Raw genomic sequence first — 21,965 nt, forward strand, 5'->3', positions numbered from 1 at the left:
GGCTGCGTTCCACTCGCCACCCCTGTCGGGATTGTGTGGTCGGGATTCCGGCATCGGTATTTCGACCGCCGGGATTCCGGCCGGCGGCATTTAGTACTGATCCCCCAGAAACTGAGTCTTTAATGTTTTCAAAAGACTGCTCCTTAGTTTGACACTGCTCATGCACACAGTGGCGAATGGAGGCTGTGGGGAGGGATCCGAAGATCCCTCTCCTTTTGAAATGCCGCCATGTAGACATAAAGTGACTACCACCATGGGCCTTTAGAACCAGACTCTTAAAGCTGCGTATTTTGGAGCATGGTACTGTACATGAGGGTTATAGGCCCTACACACTGGCCGATTTTTTTGAAAGATACGAACGATCTCGTTCATAAATGAACGAGAACTCGTTCATATCTTTCAGTGTGGAGACTCCAGCGATGAACGATGCGCGGCCCCACGCTCGTTCATCGCTGGTCTCCCGTCGGCTGTGCATGCAGGCCAATATGGACGATCTCGTCCATATTTGCCTGCACTTCAATGCAGCCGCGTGACGGGGGGAGTGAAGAAACTTCACTCCCCCCGTCACTGCCCCCCCGCCGCCGGGTCGCTCGTTGGCCGTATCAGCCGTCGGGCAGCTCGGCGGCGGGTCGGCCAGTGAGTAGGGCCCCTTAGACTGCATTCCCCATTGAGAATAATTGGAACTGTTGCCTGCATCACTAGTTATCCTTTTGCAGGCATTTAGCTATTGGGGCATACCCAAGAACATAAATTTGGAATTTGGGTAAAAATGAGACTGGCTTCCTGCAGCCACCTTTGCCACTGTGGTGCTTGCAATGTGTGTGTGTCCCTGTGTAGGGGGGAATTCTGTGACAGTTGCCACCAGGGAGGGAGAGATTACTGCCTCCCCACATGGTCTGTACCGTTCTGGGTTTTACCCATCCCCGAACCATTACATTAAGCTGTGCTCTCTCCCTCCCCATCTCCCCAGAGACAGCTGTCACAGCCCAGCACCTCCCCTGCCATAGATGCATACAATACACTCCTGCCAGCAAATAGTACCCAGCTGTGTTATACACCGTCTATCATTATTGGGTCTATTCATGAAGCAGTGATAAGTGTAGAAAAGTGAGACAGTGGAGAAGTTGCCCATGGCAACCAATCAGCATTGTAGTAACAGTTATACTATAAAATTATATAGAGCAGCTGATTGGTTGCCATGGGCAACTTCTCCACTGGCTCACTTCTCCACACTTTTCACTGCTTCATGAATAGAGCCAATAATGATAGACGGTGTATAACACAGCTGGGTAGTACTTGCTGGCAGGAGTGTGTTGTATGCATCTATGTCATGCTGCATCCTGGAAAATGACAGTAGGGTGTCAGCGTTACACGTGAGAGCGGTCTCTCTTTTCCTATAGCAAAGATCAACACGACACGATAAGGAGAAGACACTGATCTGTATCTTTGCAGCTGCCTTGTAGACGTATACATAATTTAGTGTAAATGAGGGAGACCCGTGCCTGTGACAAGTAATGCACCTGAGCTGTAAGCCCGCAGATCCCCGCAGCTGCTGCCGCCAGCGCCTGTGTGTGTCACTAGGGAGGAGGAAATGTGATCGGGGAGAAGTCCACGCGTCTCGGGTGGGAGGAGCTGAGGAGGGAGCTAGGTGCCTGGAGAGTAGCCGCCGCACACACCACACACACACCGCTCTCCGCTCTGCACGCACCGTGTCTCCGTGGAAGCATGCCCAGCCTCTAGGATTAGGAGACATTCCTCATAGAATGTGAGCATTAACCCTGCAAATATGAACACCCATGTCATTGTCATTTTGTATTTCTCTGGTCTGTGCTCAAACCCCTGACAACTGCAGGCAAGTATATGGAAGAGCAGCTTGTTGATTGTTGCCACACAGTGCGTGTGTGCTGCGTGCGGGCGTCGGGTCCCAGGTGCGGGGTATGCTTGCTGTGTGGATGTATGCTTACTGTATGTACGGCAGGTTTACATGTGTGCTTACATAACTAACTGTACTGGTATAACTAGTGTAATCAGCAAGTGAAAGTGAGCTCTCACAGTACTACGCTTATGTCCTTCTATCCGTGTGGTTGGGGAAAGTTCCTTGACATTTTTAAAGTAGTTTTCGAAGCCTCCTTATTTCATTGTTCCGCCTTCTTTGGCACTTATTAGGCGGACTGCTGCCATATGACTACGTGGTAACATTTGCAATCAAGGAAAATGCCAGCTTTGGTTTGGCCCAAGTCACCACAAGCCTTGGCTACTTCTATATTGTAACTATGTAGTGCCCATCTTCTCATGTACATCAGTTCTCCTTTCTGTGCTCAGTGAGGTCTGGAACTCCAAGAGCAAATATGTACAGTTTAGGGATTCTATAGTTTCAACAACTTCAATGTCACAACAGACTCAAATATTTAAAGTCACCATTGTAAAATGTTATGCAACAAAGTTTCCTTTGGTATTAATGATCTGCTTTGTTGTGAAATTTGTGTTGGCAAAGTAGCCACATAATGTTCCCAGCTTTCTGCTTGTTTTTCAGTCTCTCCCCCACAGTGCGGACCTCTCTGTATTCATCACATGCTGCCTAGGCGTTTGACACATCCCTTACACCATTTAGCTGTCAGCTATTTGATGCTTTCTCCCTTCTTTCCAATAACTGCTATTATAGAAATTTTCACACTAAAAGGATTTTTAAAAGTTTTGCATTACATGCAAATCTTTAGACTTGGGAGGGGGGGGGGGGGGGGGGGACGAACTATTTTGAATTGTTTAAAAAAAAAAAATGACTCCCCTGTGACTGACATATTCTAATAGGTGGATGGTTTAAATGTATTTCTGTATTGCTAGGTAGAATCTAGAATCTTGCATAATTCTTATATAGGAGTACTTGAACGATGCCACTGTTTCAGTGGTGGCCTACGGGTTCCAGAGCAGCTGAGTAGTAGTTTTACCACAAGGGCTTGTTGGCTGCTCACAAGGTAAAAATAATCCGGCTCCTGAGGGCCTGTGCACAGTGTGACGGTACCATAGGATATCGTCACTGGGATTTAGGAATCCTAGTGTTACTTCATAATTCCATATATAGCCAGAGCAAAGTACAAAATATGCTGCTTTCCTAGAAATCTGTAAATTTCAATAATTGGTCGAACACCATTGTAAGGTGGCAGACGTATTTATTTATTATGCACATTTTTTAAGCTACTTTAATTGTGTAACTGGAAGGCAGATTTTTTGTTTTGTTTACTTCATGTAAACTTTTTTGAGCAGAGACTAGACACTTGTTAATTTTGTTTTACATGTGTTCATATTTATTTTTATCACCTGTACAAATCAAACAGGTAGGGTAGTCAAATCATGCAAATCCCTTATGCTAGTAAGGATTGTTAGTCAAATGAGTAAGATGATAGAAGGTGATGTCTATCTAAAATATCCATGAGGGAAAAGCTATACTCTTCACTATTGAATTTTGCCACCGTGTATCACTTTTGCTTTTTTGCTATAATGTAAACATTGATGTTATTATAGCCACGACTAATACCACTTATCAGTGCACCAGTGCTGCTGTTCCTATGCTTCAAGGGCCACTTTCACAAACCATTGTCCGTATTCTGTGGTGTTAGGTTTGTCTAAAGTCTGTGCTTTATTTACAAAGCTTTCCCTGATATAGCTGGGCATCTGCTAGCGTTTGCTCAGCCCTCAGAGATCGGTTGCAGTTCAGCTAATGCCCGCAAGAGAATCCTGTTCCCTTTAAAGCATTCTCTCAAAAAATAAATCAATACGCTTTCTCCTGTGGGACATGCTTCTTTTTTTATGGTCTGACTTACTATTGATCAAGATTGTGCTCGCTATGAGACATGGCTTTCAGAAGGAAATCAAATAGGTTCAATATGTACTGAACATTTCTGTATGTAGGGCATGAACATGTCCAAAAACTCAGAATCCTTTCATCTGAAAGGGGGTAATATGGGCGGGGGGGGGGCTGCTGTCATTATTAGGAATTTGATTTTAGATATTCTAGATCTCAGAACATCGGAAGTTGTTCTTCCATTTAGACAAAGAGGCAACATGACATGGAAATATTTATTTACTCATTTATGAACAGTTACTTATATAGCACCAGCGTATTTCATTGCGCTTTACATTTAGGAACAAACAATAATAAAACAAGACTGGGTAATGACAGGCAGACGGAGAGGTGAGAGGGCCCTGCTCGCAAACTTACAATCTAAGAACTTTGTGCAACGCTTTAATTTGTAGTAGGGAAAACTGTCATTCACCTCCCTTTTATGTTCCTCGTTTTCCCAGATAAGTGTTGCTGCCATTTCCTGCCTTTTAGACCAGGGAAAGACAAATTGTGATGTCTAACTGGTTTATTTACCCTGCACACATCAACAGGTTGAAGAGGGAAAGTTTTAGATCGCCATCTGGGCTGCGGTACTGCACTTCAACAGTGTAACAAGCAAGTACCGGTAAATGCATTAACGTTCTATCACCCCCCTTGCTTCTCACAGCACTCCTGTTCTTCTGTAGGAAAAATTGTTTGCAGATTAAAAGCATATTCAAATGCCATCAGTGACGGAACTGCCTGTGTGTTCCCTGACGTGGCATAACAGAGCTCCTGCCAAGCTATTCATTCTTACTTGATTCATTACTGTTAAACGTGTAACAATAAATACATGCTAAATCATTCAGTGGAGCTATTGTGCAGGTACATGGAATGGAACAATAATCAGGAAAGACATGCCATGTTCTGTGCCAGTTGCAAACACCAAAGAATGACATAGTAGTCATTGCGCAGTAGTGAATTCAACCCTGTTTTGTGTTTTGTTAATACATTTTGAAACAAATGCAGTGATAGATAATTCTCACTAATTCTGAATAATACCGTAGTTTGGTTTTTACCAAAGACTCCTACATCTCATACTGCACTGTAATTAGAAATGCACAGACCTAGGGGAGATTGTGTGTCCCTCACTGGAAAGGATGCAGTATTCTTTATAGTTTTATTAAAGAGCCATTTTATTAGTGACCCACCATCCCTACTTCTATAAAATTAGTGTCCGCTTTGTAGTATGCTTTAGTTTTATCAGACTCCTGTGCACCTAAATTAACTTTAATTGTTTCCTCTCATTAATTAACCCCCGATTTTAAAAGGGACACATTTTAGTGTCTGAGAAAATGGTCACATGGATGTCTCTGTTGTCATTTCACAATTATAGGAATCCTACCACTAACTAATCAGTAACTCTTCAGGCTTGTAAACCTGTCTGTTCCTCCTAGTAGATTAGGGAGAAGTGTGCATTTAGGCACTCTGCTAATGTGTGGTGTGTATGTGTGCAGTAAGACATGGTGTGACCGGTTTAAGGCAATAGCTGCACCATTCTTGTTCTAAGCAGCCTTCAGATTGAAACTCGTAGCCCTGAGCACACACTTCAGCCATGAAAGAAGAGGGCCTCCTGAGGCGCAGGTCCTGCGCTGGGGTGTCACCCGGTGCCTTCCTCCCAAGGCCAGATGGACGAAAGCTTGTCAGAAATGCATCATTTGGAGGATACAATGAGCTGTCCCCTGCACTGCCAGGTTTGTGTGCTTTTTCATTATTTCACACACTGCGTAAACAGGAGAAATTACATGCAATGTCAAAAAGAAATTGGCAACTAAAATGCCCCATTGAAGAAATGTAACTGATATTTGGTAATGAATTGGGTTATATTGGATATGCTGGATGGAGGACTTGACGTGATCTTCTGTTACTGCTTTAAGCAGTAATAATAGTGGTTGAATTTAATTGATCTGCAGGGTAATGTATGCTGGCTGTTTAGTCTATTTCCACCTGAAAAATCTGACTGCATCAGGTCATAGCAACATAAAATTGGAATTATTTATTTAGTGTTATGGCTTTTTTCCTTTTTTCGATGGACTTTTGTACCTAATTAGATAAGAATGCTGTGGGTGACGTACATTATAGACGTACACATTATAGAAAGAAGAAGGGCGCATACTGACTTCACTTAGTTCATTCTTAATGGTGTTCTCTACTTTTAATTTATTTTGTACTTGCTGTTCTTCTTGTATTGTTAATAACCATGACAAGCCATCTTACTAGTGATCCAGTCCTGCCTGCAGGTACTCTAGTCTGCGGAACTTGAAAACACTATCATATCTTATCTGAACCATTTGCAATCCGTGGTGAACATGAGAGAGTTGGGATAGAGTAACAGTTCAATCTGGAGATCTCCTTTATTGTTCTCCAGTGCATGACGAGACAGCAGAATTGCCAATTTTGGAAAAAGAAAAAACACTGTGCAACAGTGAATTAGAGGCATGTTTATCCATCTAATTATTTTATGGGGACAGTATGTAACCAGATCCAAAACTAATGCCATTAAGATGGCATCAGCCTGCTAGCCTCGTTTGTGTAAGTGATCACTTACCTTATGGGCAACTTGTCTAAAAGGCTTTTTAATATTTCACTGATAAATTGATCAATTTTTTCTGGACGCCAAGACCAATATCTTTCAGCATGTCATGGTGGTAGGCACTGTAGTTACATTGAAAAAGCAAAATTGTTTATTGTTTTATAGAGTAAATTCATTTGTAAAGGTGAGATTGAGTACAGTACAATAAACTCATCCCCCTATTCTAGAATTATTAGATTCCGGCCATGAGAACAAGGCAGCGTTTGAGAATACATTTAAATGATGTTAATTAAACTACTCACCCAGATAATTACATTTGGAGACTGATGTCAGTTTAGAGTTGGAATTCCCTGTAATGCGTTGCTCCAGTTATCCATTGTTCAGTTTGAAAGAAGTCATATTGTGGCATGTCTTGGGGCCAGGGCCGGATCTAGGGAGGGAGGGGGGGGGGGAGGGCGCGAAGGGGGCGACCGCCCCCCCTAACACAGTCATAGCCACGCCCACTTTTGAGCAGAAGAGAGCTCTCCGGGGAGAGCCTGAGGCAGAACGATGTGCTGCAGCTTATACCACAGCAGCACAGAGGAGCCAGGAGAGCAGGGGTTACAGAGCATTTGCCCCTCACTTGCTGGTGTGTGGGTACTAGGGCTAATAAATACAATTACCCCATAGCACAGTCACATGTACATAGAACAATCACAAAGCTCTATCTCAGTCTCACTCAAAAAGTTCAGTCAGAATTGAGAGAGGAGGAGTTAGGATTGCAGATGGGAGGAGTTGGAACTGTAGAGGGAGGAGTCGAGATTAAACAGTAAACCACCCCCCCCCTAAAGAAAAGTCTAGATCCATCCCTGCTTGGGGCAGACATGTTTAACTTGTGGGCACCTCTGTCATTGAGTCATGATCCATACAGGTAACGTCTAAGACGTAGATGTTACCTGTGTGGAAAGGATAAATGGAGACATCCAATTGTTTTGGGTGTCTGACTTTGCTGTCTAAACAGGACTGCTTAGATGCCCAAACAATTGTCACAATTCAGTTGTTTGGGCACACATGCATATCACTCATGTAGCATCCAAACAGACAGGCTTTAGCTGCTTAAAAACGGCTAAAGTCTTCTAAAGTCCTGCTTTGTTTGGGTGGCCAAAGTGCCAAGTTTGCACACATTTTTTCTCGTACCGCAGGTGGCTGCGAGAAAAAAATGTGACCTCCATAGGTGTTGAGCACCCGAACGGCAGAACAATGGAATTGCTGCCGTTTGGCGCCCTTTAGTGGTGGCTGCGAATACAACAGTTAAATTCCCCCCTGTTATTGTGTAGGCAGAGAGATGCAGACTTCAGTCTACGTAATAATACATGATTGAGACGGGATGTAGTTATGTGACCCATCACGTTACCCCCCCCCCCCCAACCCTACATCGCACCCCCTCATAATCCCGACGGTCTGCATGCTGACCAGCAGGGACTATTCCTCCTCACCGGCATTCTGCGGCCGGGATCTCTGACTTGGGATTCTGGCGGCCGAGATGCTGATCCCGCACGTAGTCGCTTGGCTGCAGATTATTATCTACATTGTGAAAAGGCCTTGCATAACCTAGCGCAAAATTTTACCACTTACTTGTACATGATCCATACCATATTGAATCTCATTGCAGATTTTAGAAGGCTGCTTACTGAGTAGTGGCTTGGGTGGAAAAAAAAAAGACAGAAAATGTTAAATTTTTTTAATTTTGTTTTTAGACGAGAAACTAGCACTTTTTCATGATTTCAAATAAAGCTATTTCTGAAGAGATTGGTCTTAAATATCAATTTTGCCACTACTTTAAGGATGGGATGACTAATAGTCAAGAGAACGGCCGATATATTGGCCAGTGTGTACGCACCTTAATGACCAATAAATAAGCTAACAGTGGAGATGTAAGACCACCCCTCCTATATGAATAAATAGCCGTTTGAATGAAAGCTCTGTGTGTGCTGTTCTATGCGACATTCCTTGCACTGTCTCACCACCTCTGTGCCCTTTATTTTTTTTATGCATTTGTGTATAAGGCTGTAACACATTTATAGGTAGAAAACAATGTGTCAGCCTGGCTGTTTGGGGCGTGTTGTGTGTTTATGTTGATAAAGAAATCTGATGTAAGCCTTATGTCAGCACATTGTTGCTAATTCCTTCTGCTAAGTACTTTCTTATTGTAATCAGGATCAAGGCCATCTCCATAGCTATCCTTCTGAAATTCAGCATCACTAAAGACTGTAGCGTACAACTCTGTCTTATTAGCCCAAAAATTTTGCTGTAACATGTTTTAAACATCCTCTATAGAAGCATAACAAACAAAGCAATGTACATGTGAAGAATCTAAATATAATAATGCATTGAAACTACAGTACATGGGTGTAGTGTATCCCATTTTGAATTGTAATGTGGTGAGTTTTGGTAAGGTGACTTGTAATATCCTCACCCAGTAGGTGTTCAGTGCTGCTGGCTAGTTACTGCCAGGTCTGACACTTGCGCTGCTCAGCGGTTGTGACTCATTTTATAGCCTGTGAACCTTTCATAAGCTATATGGCTTGGAAGTATTGGATTGTAATAAATGACCAGCCCAATCTATGCAAATATTTCATGGCACTGTTGCAAACAAAGTGACACGGATAGTTACATAGACAGCTTGTCTGAGTAAAAGGCTGATAGGGAATGGACAAACTTGAGGATGTACATTTGATTTCTGTAAGTTGGAGGTTAACGTGCAGCTGTCTGTGGTAGTGTTATGTCATGAGTGGAGTTGGGTGTGACCGTGCCTACACCATTAGGCCCAAGGTTGTGAACCTAGCCTTATTAATGGGATAAGTATGCGATCCTGACGCATGGGAAGCTGAATGCCAGGATACCAACATCGGCATCCTAGGTGCTAGAATGCCGGCAGGGGGGCGAGCACAATGAAGCCCCTTGCTGGCTTGGTAGTGAGCATTGCTCGCCACAGGTTCTATTCTACCTCTATGGGTGTCGTGGGCACCCATAGATGGGGAATTGCCTACCTCGCCGGTATTCCAGCGGCGGTATTGAGACATCCAGCATCTCAACGTGCGGTATGTTAACCGCATACCTTATTAATATATAATAAATAGTAAGCAACCAATTCTTTTTGGTATTTCACATATTAAGAGGCAGATGTACTAAGCCTTGGAGAATGATAAAGTGGACAGATATTAAAGTACCAACCAATCAACTCCTAACTGCCTTTTTTCAAACTCAACCTGTAACATTGCAGGTAGCAGCTGATTGGTTGGTACTTTATCTCTGTGTCACTCTCCAATGTTTAGTACATCTGCCCCGAGGTATGAATCCATTTGAATTCTGTCATAGATTGAGTTGGAAACCGTCCCAACACATCTACTAGTTTTTGCATGCCAGTTTAAAAGAGTTGCAGAGCACTGTAGAAGGCGTGTCTCAATAAACAGCCTTGTCTGTATGCCCTTTGTAAATGTCAGGGAGTGAAAAAGATTTTCTTTTTTTTCTCCAGACTGTTTAACTGTGCACAGATGGGCATTGTCTCCACCCCACAACAATGTAAGCTCCCAGAATATCAGCATTCCTGAGTTACTGGGATGAGAATGTTCTAGGGCAGTGTTTTTCAACCACTGTGCTATGGCACACTAGTGTGCCCTGAGCAGTCTACATGTCTGCCACCGTAGAGGCAGAGCCAGGCCCGTCAGTGTTTTGCCGCTACTGAGGCCCTGAAACGATCAATACTGGTGGGTTTAGTGGTTGCAGAGCCAGTTCTAATTTTGGGCCCGGGCAGTGTTGGGCTCTTCTGGCTTTCTCAGATGTGGCTCAGGCGTTACCTATGGAGAAGCTGCAACATAACATCCTATAACACGCAACTGCACCATGCATCACCATTATATTTGAATGTGCCTTGGCAATATTTAAATCTTGCTCAGTGTGCCGTGAGTTGTAAAAGGTTGAAAATTTCTGTTCTAGGGACAGGCAAAGTGTGCAATTGATATGTTGGTTTCTTTTATACAGTAGCTTCCTCACTCTAGTCAAAATGCTTTAGGGAAAAAAGATGGCATGGTTGCGTTCACCATCTTGTTGTAGCTCAAAGTGCGTGAGTGCTGTGGGTGCCACTACTGTACCTTCTTGTGATATGTGAACTTGCTTTCTATGCATTAAGAGCGTATGGATTACATTGTACTGTAGGTGTCTGTATGTCAATTGAATTTGTGTGGTATTTTCAGAGAGATTTAGGGGGCTTGGATAATTAACTGCTACCTGTTATAGATCTGGAAGGTACAGGGACATAAAGCACAATCCAGATTTCAGAATAAAGTGGCAAACCTGGTATTAAACGGCTTTGATATTTGTGGGTTGTGAACAGGAAGTGTTACGGTGTTGACCATAAATTTAAACAGAAGGATTTTTTTCTCGTACAGTTATTTTCTATTAAGGCTATATACACACTGAGTAAAAAAGGTTTACCGCAGATGTAATCTACAGTATGTCTGCCACAAGATATGTACTGCTGAACGGCTGTCGCCAAAAGCATCATGGCCTGCAGTGGGTGTAGTTAACTTCACCTCAGGTAGAACATTATTCTTTTCTATCTAGTATGTATGAGGTGTGTAAAACCACTAGAGACCAATGCATTTGGTGGCTATTGTGAATATGATATTTTATTTACAGTAGTTCTTGGTTTGTGAACATGAGTGTTTAACAGTGAATAAATACTACACTACCTGCACCTTACTCTTCACTTCTCCATACCCTCCATCCTCCTGTCCATTTTATTGCTGTGTTATATTATTCTATGTATTGATGTATAATTGTTTTATACCTGTGTGGCTCTGCAGATGCATTGTGGCACCATATAATTGAAAGACGATAATGATAAGTCTTCTAGAACGCCCAATCCAATTCAGACAACAGGTGCATAAAATGAAGCCTGCTCAGTCAAACATGAGCAGTTGACTATTTCATGCTGAAGATTTGATTTTCAGCATGACACTTCCATAGGATGCCACCTTTCAATGAGTCAGTTTGTCAAATTTATGCCATACAAGAGCTGCCCCTTTCAACTGTATGTAGCCTTATTTTGTAAAGTGGAAACCTCTAGGACAAACAACTTAATCAAAAACTGGTAGGTCGACAAGTTCATAGAATGTGACCACTGAATGTGCTATTGTTTAAAAACTATCTACTTTTTTTATAACACTCACTATGGAGTCCAAAACTGATCTTGAACGCAACGTTCGTACAAAATTTTCTTGCTAGTAGCTTCAGGGATTGGGTTTTCTTAGTAGAATACCATGCAAAATGACAGCTGGAGTGAGGTAAAACACGCAACCATTGTTATCTGAAGCGGTGGAAAAGCATTCTCTGGGCTGACAAACCACACTTCATCATCGAGCAGTCTAGTGGACAAATGTAGGTTTGGTGGATGCCAGGAAAATGCTTCCTGCCCGTATGTGTACGGTCAGCCTAAAAGTCTGGTGGAGGAGGGATACTTGTCTGAGGTTATATTTCATGGTTTCGCCTGGTCTCCTCAGTTTTAGTGAAGAGAAGTATTAAATCCACAGCATTCTTCTAAGCAGCAGTTTGGGAGTCCTTTTTCTTTATCATTGTGACAGTGCTCATGTGCACTGTGATGTCCATCAAGAAGCGTTTTGCTGTGTGTTTGTTGGGAAGAACATGTCTGGTCTGCACGAGCCTCAACCAATTCAAACATTTTAGGATGATTTTGAACACTGATTGCTAGCCGGGTTTCATCGCCCAACCCGCAGCCACAAAATCTAGTGGAAATCCACCTCAGGGTAGTAGTCTGTTTTAGCAGCAATGAGGGGGACCAACTCTGTGTCGTTAACTACCGTTTTTTAATGAGCTTTTTAAGCAAATGATGTTCAGATTGCCACATACTTTTGGCTGGGTTTGGTATGGTATCCCATCTATGGGAATGCCGGTGGTACCATGACTGACAGAGTATGCTGACGGGACGGGGTAATTATTTTACCCCTCCTCTGTCCCCACCCCTAACCTACCTGGGGGGTGGTGGATATGGTAAGACTCCGGGTGTGGCGGCTATGGCTAATTCTCAACACACACACACCCCAGTCTAACACTACTACCCCCAGGCCTAACTCCTGGTATGTCGGCCGTCGGTGTTCCAGAACCATGATTCTGAGTGGTGTCATGATTCCAACATCGGTCACATCCCCTTTTGGCCATGTAGAATACTAAAATAGAGCCCTGATATTATACCTTTTTTTTTTTTTTTGCATAAAAGGTAACAGTATACTTATATTCTACAGTAAAATGTGTAATTATTTGTCTAGAAAACATTTTTATTTTTTTGTCATAAACATTTTTTATCGAGTTTTCAAAGAAATTCCTTTCACATACAAAGGACCAACATTCTCATATCCATTTGGGGAAAGAGGTAATAAAACAGCATAAAGCAAACAGTGGTAAAAACATACAACGCCACCAAAGGCGCAGGAATCAAATAATTTCGATACTTATATTTTCATGCTTCATAAGAGATATGTTGGCATACATAATTACAAAAATGAGACTTATGAGAAAAAGAAGAAAGTTAACTCACAGAAGTATAGAGAGAAAAGCAGAATAAAGTATAAAAAGAAGAAAGAAAGAAGAGAAAAAGAAATAAGTTGGGGGGGAGGAGATTGGGTCATGAAGACCACTAAGATCAGGCAGCAAAGGCACCTAGAACGTTTTGTAAGTATCCCATGGTAATGCACTATTGGAGTTTCGGAAAGCCGAAGCAAGAGGAAGTACAATCAATGTCCCACCGGGTACTTCTGTACTAAAATCACAGCTTAGACGGTGTCATATCTTATCGGTTATACAGTAACATAAGGATTCTGAGACATAGGAAAGCTATCATATTGTGGAAATAAGCAGTAATTGCCCACCCTCATCAAGGATCAACTAACCCGGAGCATCTGTTCATGTTGATTCCATTCATTTGACCCAAAACGTGCAAAAATTCGAAACTGCATATCACGTGACAAAGTGATGATATACGGTTTCCACTTCTTATAGAAGAGCAATATGCCCCTCTCCACATTTGGGAGAGTATGATATCTATCGTAATACAGGATCCTCAACATTTTCTGATGCACTTCCCGCAAGGAAGGAGCATGCTTATAAATCCAATATTTAAGTATAACCTGTTTAGCGATAATGACCAATAGTGCTAAAAACGGGTACAAGTGTGTATGTCTCCTGTCGAGATTCCAAGATGTAAAATCTGCTAATAGTAAAGCTTGTGGAAGAAGGGTGGCTCTAATACCATAAGTACGCTTAATATATTGAACTATTTTGTTCCAGAATTTCTTTATAACACCACACTCCCAGAAGTTGTGGAAGAATGTAGCTGAAGAGTGAAAACACTTCAAGAATCTTCCAGATTCTTCCGGAACAAAATGTTTCCTCTGAGCTTGTGAAATGTATGCTCTGTAAATTGTTTTAATGTGTACTTCTTGTAAAGAAGCCGCTTGTAATAATCGTAACGTCTTGTCAAACTGATCAAATATACCTGTTGAGTCACCTATAGTGGGAATAAACTATGTCCATGACATCACGACCTGACTTTGTATTTTTTCATTATTCGCAGTAATCAGCTTATGATATAACGGTCTTGTCTTATATGGTCGATTGCCTGCTCCTTGCAGTATAGAGAACAGAGGGTCTGAGCGTGACAATTTAATCATATCTATTGACAGTGATGAAATATAATGCCTAATCTGTAAATATGCGTATAGAGAGGATCTATGAACACCATATCGTTCTTGTATCTCTGTAAAGGAAAGCATAGCACCTCCTGGATCAAACACATCTGCTATATTTTATTATACCTTTTAGTCGTAGACTGTTAAAGACCGCATCACCCAATCCAGGCAGAAACATAGGGTTACCCCATAAGGGTAACAAATGAGAATAGTTAGAATTTCTGTTTAATCTCCTGTTTAGCGCTTTCCAGGAAGCGTATGTGTCCCGAAACAGCAAATTGTTTCGAACAGTAAGGGGAATTTTAGATTTGGGCATATGTAATAAGGCCCCTGGGGAATATGGAGCCATCACAGTACAATCCAAGGGATACAAAGTGTAAACACTTCTCTCATACAACCAATCTAACGTATCGAAAATGGACAGAGTGAGAAAATTGCAGAACATCTGGCAAACCGATCCCGCCCTTTGTACGTGTTAATTTCAGATGCGCATTAGAAATCCTACTTTTACCTCCCTTCCAGATAAATTTGCTTAATAGTTTCTCGACAAGGAGAATATCCGCTCTGGACAGACGTATCGGTAACATCTGAATCAGATACGATAGCTGGGGGAAGAGTACAGATTTAATCAATGTGGTCCTTCCCAACAGTGACAACGGCAGAAATCTCCATGTGTGAATTTTTCTCGACATAGCGAGTATTGTAGGGGTGTAGTTGAATCTATATGTCATGTATTTTTACAGGGGATCAGCAATCAAACTAAACACCACAGGCAATGTTTCATGGGGATTCGAGGCGAATAATAACATGTCATCTGCGAACAGTGATATGCGAAGATCCACTTCCCTAATCTTGATACCCTGGTATAAGGGTGACTGAAGGATGGCAATAGCTAGGGGCTCCAAGGCCAGCGCGAACAGGAGGGGTGAAAGTGGGCATCCCTGTCTGGTGCCCCGATAAATAGAGAACGCTGGTGACAGGTAGCCATTGCATAGAACATGAGTATTAGAGTTGGTATACAATGTTTTGATAAAATTTATAAAATCATGAGGGATGCCAAATCGTTGTATTGTATCAAACAGGTGTTCCCAAATGCACCATGTCAAAGGCTTTTTCCGCATCCAATGACAAAATCACTGCGGGAATCTTTGGTAACTCACGCTGGGAGATATCTATAGCTGTTAACACTTTTCTGATGTTGACCACAGAGGATCTGCCTGCTATAAAGCCTGTCTGATCACAATGGATCAAAGTGGGTAATACTGTTTTAAGCCTTTCTGCTAATATTTTAGTTAGAAGCTTGTAATCTAAATTGAGCAAGGAGATTGGTCTATACGACCCCGGATCAGATAAGTCTCTTTCCACTTTGGGAAGGACATTAAGTACTGCCGAATTAAAGTATAGTGGCATATTCCCGGTGGTCAAGATACTGTTAAATACTTTAGTAATTAGGGGAATCAGCCTAGGGGCCAGTAGTTTATAGTATTCGGATGTAAGGCCGTCCGGGCCTGGTGCTTTGCCGGTTTTAAGGTTCGCGATGGCCTTGGATACCTCCGCCTCAGAGATGGCCAGGATCAGCTGATCCCCGTGTCTTTCTGATAGCTGGGGGACTGGTAAGTTCTCCCAGAATAATTTTGCATCTGGGTTTGGCGGTGGGGGTTCTGAATATAAATCCGCGTAAAATGTTTGCATTATCTGGGAAATCTGGACACTATCCGTTGTAACCGAACCCGTGCCTGTCTTAAGAGGGTGTACAAGCATAGGTGATCTTTGTCCTCTCAGTAAACTGGAGAGGAGTTTCCCTGATTTATTGCTAAAACGGTGGAATTTGGCTTCTTTTTTAAAAGTATGACAGGATTCCATTTTGGTAAGCAAACTCTCAAATTCCACCCTCGCCTTCGAGTAATTATCCCTGTTCGTTATTGTCGGAGCAGTTTTATAAGCCTGAAAGTTATCTGTCAATGATTGCTGAGCTTGGAGAAAGTCATTCTGCAATTTTTTATATACTTTAGAGGTATAGGAGATAATTTCACCCCGTAAGACTGTTTTAGAGGCCTGCCAAAATAGTTGTGGCGATTCTATTAAAGTACTCTTATTATTAGCCGTGTAAGAGTCCCAGGCCTCATTAAGCATCTCTCTAAAATCAAGAGATAATGCCATTGATGATGGGAATCTCCAAGATCGAAAAGGGCCCCTATCTGTCTGTAATGTCATGTCTAACCATATTACTGCATGATCGGATATCGTGATGGGCTCAATGCCTACTGTCGTTATATTAGGCATTACTGTTATGGAGGGCAGCAAGTAGTCAATCCTAGATAGCGTGTTATGCGCTGCCGAGAGGCACGTATATGCCCTATCCGTTGGATTGTGAGTTCTCCATATATCTATCAAGTTCATTGACCTTGTAAACCAGGGGACACCTTTTTTGGGTAATTTGACCTTCCTACGTCTGGGCAATTGTCGATCTAGCGACAAAGATGACACTGCATTGAGGTCACCCCCCACTATAATGGGAATGTCTGAATAAGGTGTGAGAATCTGCATTATACTTTGCAAGAAGGGTTGCACATTCGTATTTGGGGCATACACGTTGCATAGACAATAGGCATTATTGTCCAGAAGAACTCTACATACCATATATCTACCCTCAGGATCCACTATCGATTCCTTAATTTCCATCCTAACATGTTGCTTAACTAATATAGCTATGCCTCTAGCCTTGGATGTATATGGTGAAGATGCGACCAGTTTCCACGATAGGGAATTCAATTTGAGCATCTCAGATTCTTTTAAATGAGTTTCCTGCAAATATACCACATCTATTTTCAATTTGTTTAGGTATAACAAAACCTTTTTCCTTTTATGTGGAGAGTTGATCCCTCCAATATTCCAAGACACTATTTTAATCGTAGTCATCTAATTATCAGTTTGTAGTAAGGTGGATAGAGGTGAGCATAATAATATAGAAGCAGCAAGTATCAGAAACACACTTAAACCTTGGTGCACATTACTCCATCGTGACAGATCAGTATTTGGGGAGGGGAGGGAGGAAAGAGAAAAGAAGAGAGTTTAAAAGCATAGAAAAGGAAACGTAGAATTAATAATCCACGTATTGCAGCGAGAACATAAAAGAAGTAGCCGTTGCCGCCCGTCTAGCAGTGAGGCAACGAAAGTACAAGTCAGAAAAATAGCATTCAAGAAGAACATTCTTCACAGAATTAAATAACTTCCGGGGTTCAACGAAGGAAGTAACAACATAACCATAAGGAAGGAGAAGAAGCTCCTCGCCTACACTGCCGGGTAGTAACAAATAAACCTGTACAGCCTGCCCCCTCCAAAAATATATGGTCTCAGCAATAAAGATCCGCTCGCAGCAAGGTACAACAGCCCATTATCGCACATAATACAAGTAGAAAGCCTGTAGGTGTCCCGTATCACTTAAATATAAGGTCTAAAGGTAACAGTATAAGGCAAAATTGTCAGTAGAGAGTCAGATCTAAGCAAACAATCATAATAATCATAAAAAAAACCATGTAATAAGGTTGAGTATCCCATATACAAATATTCCGAAATACGGACTTTTTTGACTGAGAGTGAGATAGTGAAACCTTTGTTTTTTGATGGCTCAATGTACACAAACTTTGTTTAATACACAAAGTTATTAAAAATATTGTATTAAATTACCTTCAGGCTGTGTGTATAAGGTGTATATGAAACATAAATGAATTGTGTGAATGTAGATACACTTTGTTTAATGCACAAAGTTATAAAAAATATTGTCTAAAATGACCTTCAGGCTGTGTGTATAAGGTGTATATGTAACATAAATGTATTCTCTGCTTAGACCTGGGTCCCATCACCATGATATCTCATTATGGTATGCAATTATTCCAAAATACGGAAAAATCTGATATCCAAAATACTTCTGGTCCCAAACATTTTGGATAAGGGATACTCAACCTGTAATAAGAAAGCACTCCAGTTAGCAGAGGAGCTTAATTATGAGAAGTCGCATGTCTCCAGATGCTTCTCCAGGTGGTCGCACAGATTCTTCCTCCTCATTTAAGAAAGCATCCGCATCATCTGCTGAGAGGAAATCTGTAAAGGAGGTGCCTGAGTAAATGTGGAGCCTTGCAGGGTATAATAGTGAGAATTTTCTGCCAAGTTGCACTAGCTTAGAGCATATTGGGGAAAACGCTTTTCGTGCTTTCGAGAGTTCCACTGAATAGTCCTGAAAAATTTAAACTTTATGTGATTCCCACATGAGATTCCGGGTTTTTCGGGACGCTCTCCAAATTTCTTCTTTGTGCTGGAAATTAAGGCATTTAAACAACACCACTCTAGGTCTGGCTCCCTCATAACTTTTCTGGGCACCCCCTCTGTGTGCTCTTTCTATAACCATGTCCCGACAAGAATCAGTGATTTTCAACAGGTCTGGTAGCGTGATACCAAGAAAGGTATACAGTGCCGCACCCCGTAGGGTTTCAGGGAGCCCCACCACCCGTAAATTCGACCTGCGTGACCTATTTCTCTAACGTCCTAGTGGATGCTGGGGACTCCGTAAGGACTATGGGGATAGACGGGCTCCGCAGGAGACATGGGCACCCCAAGAAAGAATTTAGATTCTGGTGTGCTCTGGCTCCTCCCTCTATGTCCCTCCTCCAGTTTGAATCTGTGCCCGGACGAGCTGGGTGCTGTTTAGTGAGCTCTCCTGAGCTTGCTATAAGAAAGTATTTTGTTAGGTTCTTTTATTTTCAGGGAGCTCTGCTGGCAACAGACTCCCTGCATCGTGGGACTGAGGGGAGAGAAGCAGCCCTACTCTCTGCAGGCGCAAAAATCAATTTCTCTAACGTCCTAGTGGATGCTGGGGACTCCGTCAGGACCATGGGGAATAGCGGGCTCCGCAGGAGACAGGGCACATCTAAAAAGCTTTTTAGGTCACATGGTGTGTACTGGCTCCTCCCCCTATGACCCTCCTCCAAGCCTCAGTTAGGTTTTTGTGCCCGTCCGAGAAGGGTGCAAACTGGATGGCTCTCTTAAGGAGCTATTTAGTAAAGTTTTTTTTTAGGTTTCTAATCAGTGATTCCTGCTGGCGACAGGATCACTGCAACGAGGGACTTAGGGGAGAGACTGGCAACTCACCTGCGTGCAGGAGGATTGAAGTCTTAGGCTACTGGACACTGAGCTCCAGAGGGAGTCGGAACACAGGTCAGCCTGGGGTTCGTCCCGGAGCCGCGCCGCCGATCCCCCTTACAGACGCTGAAGAAAGACGGCGGAACGGAGGTCCGGAAACAGGCGGCAGAAGACTTCACAGTCTTCAGAGAGGTAGCGCACAGCACTGCAGCTGTGCGCCATTGTTGTCACACGGCTCACTGACACGGTCACGGAGGGTGCAGGGCGCTGCTGGGGGCGCCCTGGGCAGCAATATAAATACCTATTTGGCAAATAAATACATCACATATAGCCATTAAGGCTATATGTATGTATTTTAACCCAGGCCAGTTATTAAAAAACCGGGAGGAAAAGCCCGCCGAAAAGGGGGCGGAGCTTATTCTCCTCAGCACTCAGCGCCATTTTCCTGATCAGCTCCGCTGGTGAGGAAGGCTCCCACTCTCCCCTGCACTGCACTACAGAAACAGGGTTAAAAGAGAAGGGGGGCATAAATTGGCGATATAATGATATATTAAGAGCGCATATATAGAAACAACACCTTCTAGGGTTGTTATATACATTATAGCGCTTTTGGTGTGTGCTGGCAAACTCTCCCTCTGTCTCCCCAAAGGGCTAGTGGGTCCTGTCCTCTATCAGAGCATTCCCTGTGTGTGTGCTGTATGTCGGTACGTGTGTGTCGACATGTATGAGGAAAATGTTGGTGAGGAGGCGGAGCAAATTGCCTGTAATGTTGATGTCACTCTCTAGGGAGTCGACACCGGAATGGATGGTCTACTTATGGAATTACGTGATAATGTCAACACGCTGCAAGACGGTTGACGACATGAGATGGCCGGCGGACAAATTAGTACCGGTCCAGGCGTCTCAGACACCGTCAGGGGCTTGTAAAAACGCCCATTTACCTCAGTCGGTCGACAGACACAGACATGGACACTGACCCCAGTGTCGACGGTGAAGAAACATACGTAATTTTCCTTTAGGGCCACGAGTTACATGTTAAGGGCAATGAAGGAGCTGTTACATATTTCTGATACTACAAGTACCACAAATAAGGGTATTTTGTAGGGTGTGAATAAACTACTTGTAGTTTTGCCTGAATCAGATAAATTAAATGAAGTGTGTGATGATACGTGGGGTTCCTCCGATAGAAAGTTATGGGCGGTATACCCTTTCCCGCCAGAAGTAAGGGCGAGTTGGGAAACACACCTTAGGGTGGATAAGGCGCTCACACGCTTATAAAAACATGGCGTTACCGTCTCTAGATACGGCCGCCCTCAAGAAGCCAGCTGATAGGAAGCTGAAAAATATCATGACAGTATATACACACATACTGGTGTTATACTACGACCAGCAATCGCCTCAGCCTGGATGTGCAGCGCTGAGGGGGCTTGGTCGGATTTCCTGACTGAAAATTTTGATACCCTTGACAGGGACAAGATTTTATTGACTATAGAGCATTTTAAGGATGCATTTCTATATATGCGTGATGCGCAGAGGGATATTTGCATTCTGGCATCAAGAGTAAATGTGATTTACATATCTGCCAGACGAAGACACGACAGTGGTCAGGTGAGGCAGATTCCAGACGGCATGTGGAAGTATTGCCGTATAAAGGGGCGGTCCATCGGACCTGGTGGCCATGGCAACAGCTGAAAAATCCACTTTTTGTTACCCCGAATCACATATCGGCAAAAAAGGACACAGTCTTTTCAGTCTCAGTCCTTTCGTCCCCATAGGGGCAGGCGGGCAAAGGCCAGTCATATCTGCCCAGGGGTAGAGGAAAGGGAAGAAGACTGCAGCAAGCAGCCCATTCCCAGGAACAGAAGCCCCTCACAGCTTCTGCCAAGTCCGCAGCATAACGCTGGGGCCGTACAAGCGGACTCAGGTGCGGTAGGGGGTCATCTCAAGAGTTTCAGTACGCAGGGGGCTCACTCGCAAGGGAACTCCGGGATCCTACATGTAGTATCCCAGGTGTACATTGGAAATTCGAGACATCTCCCCCTCACACAATTCACAGGCTGTATTCCCAGCAGGTGATAATCAAAGTACCCCTCTTACAACATGGAAGGGGGTAGTATCCCACACTATATTGTGGTACTGAAGCCAACCGGCTCGGTGAGATCTGAAATATTTGAACACTTACATACAAGCGTTCAAATCAAGATGGAGTCACTCAGAGCAGTGATAGCGAACCAGGAAGAAGGGGACGATATGGTGTCACTGGATATCAGGGACGCTTACCTACAGGTCCAAATTTGCCCTTCTCACCAAGGGTACTTCAGGTTCCTGGTACAGAACTGTCACTATCAGTTCAGACGCTGCCGTTTGGGTTGTCCACGGCGCCCCGGGTCTTTACCAAGGTAATGGCCGGAATGATGATTTTTCTTAAAAGGAAACATGGACGCTTTCCTGATAAGGGCAAGGTCCAGAGAACAGTTGGAGGTCGGAGTAGCACTATCTTAAGTAGTTCTACGTCAGCACGAGTGGATTCTAAATATTCCAAAATCGCAGCTTTTTCCGATGACACGTCTACTGTTCATAGGGATGATTCTGGACACAGTCCAGAAAAACGTGTTTCTCCCAGTGGAGAAAGCCAGGGAGTTCTCCGAGCTAATCGGGATCCTCCTAAAACCAGGAA

General features: G+C 43.2%; 1 protein-coding gene and 1 long non-coding RNA gene across 14 annotated transcripts in view; one reads left to right on the plus strand and one right to left on the minus strand.

Annotated features, from left to right (window-relative positions):
• Window positions 1-1,706, minus strand: part of LOC134932734 (uncharacterized) — a 71,250-nt gene extending 69,544 nt beyond the window's left edge. Inside the window, exon 1 of the long non-coding RNA XR_010179467.1 lies at window positions 1,521-1,706. This is a non-coding gene — a long non-coding RNA (uncharacterized LOC134932734). The remainder of the gene's footprint in view (window positions 1-1,520) is intronic.
• Window positions 1-21,965, plus strand: part of OSBPL8 (oxysterol binding protein like 8) — a 425,114-nt gene that overhangs the window by 307,186 nt on the left and 95,963 nt on the right. The window contains exons 1-3 of one of the 13 annotated variants that reach the window (XM_063927421.1): window positions 1,621-1,765; window positions 4,390-4,463; window positions 5,391-5,571. The exons of 9 other annotated variants lie outside the window; for them this stretch is intronic. In XM_063927421.1, the coding sequence (XP_063783491.1) occupies window positions 5,433-5,571 (139 nt within the window). In that variant the 5' untranslated portion in view covers window positions 1,621-1,765; window positions 4,390-4,463; window positions 5,391-5,432. Of the gene's footprint in view, window positions 1-1,620; window positions 1,853-4,389; window positions 4,464-5,390; window positions 5,572-21,965 lie in introns of those variants that run through there. 3 more of the 13 variants (XM_063927419.1, XM_063927420.1, XM_063927426.1) reach the window with 3 other exon arrangements.

Source organism: Pseudophryne corroboree, chromosome 6 (genome assembly GCF_028390025.1).
Source record: "Pseudophryne corroboree isolate aPseCor3 chromosome 6, aPseCor3.hap2, whole genome shotgun sequence".
NCBI classification, from domain to species: Eukaryota; Metazoa; Chordata; class Amphibia; order Anura; family Myobatrachidae; genus Pseudophryne; species Pseudophryne corroboree.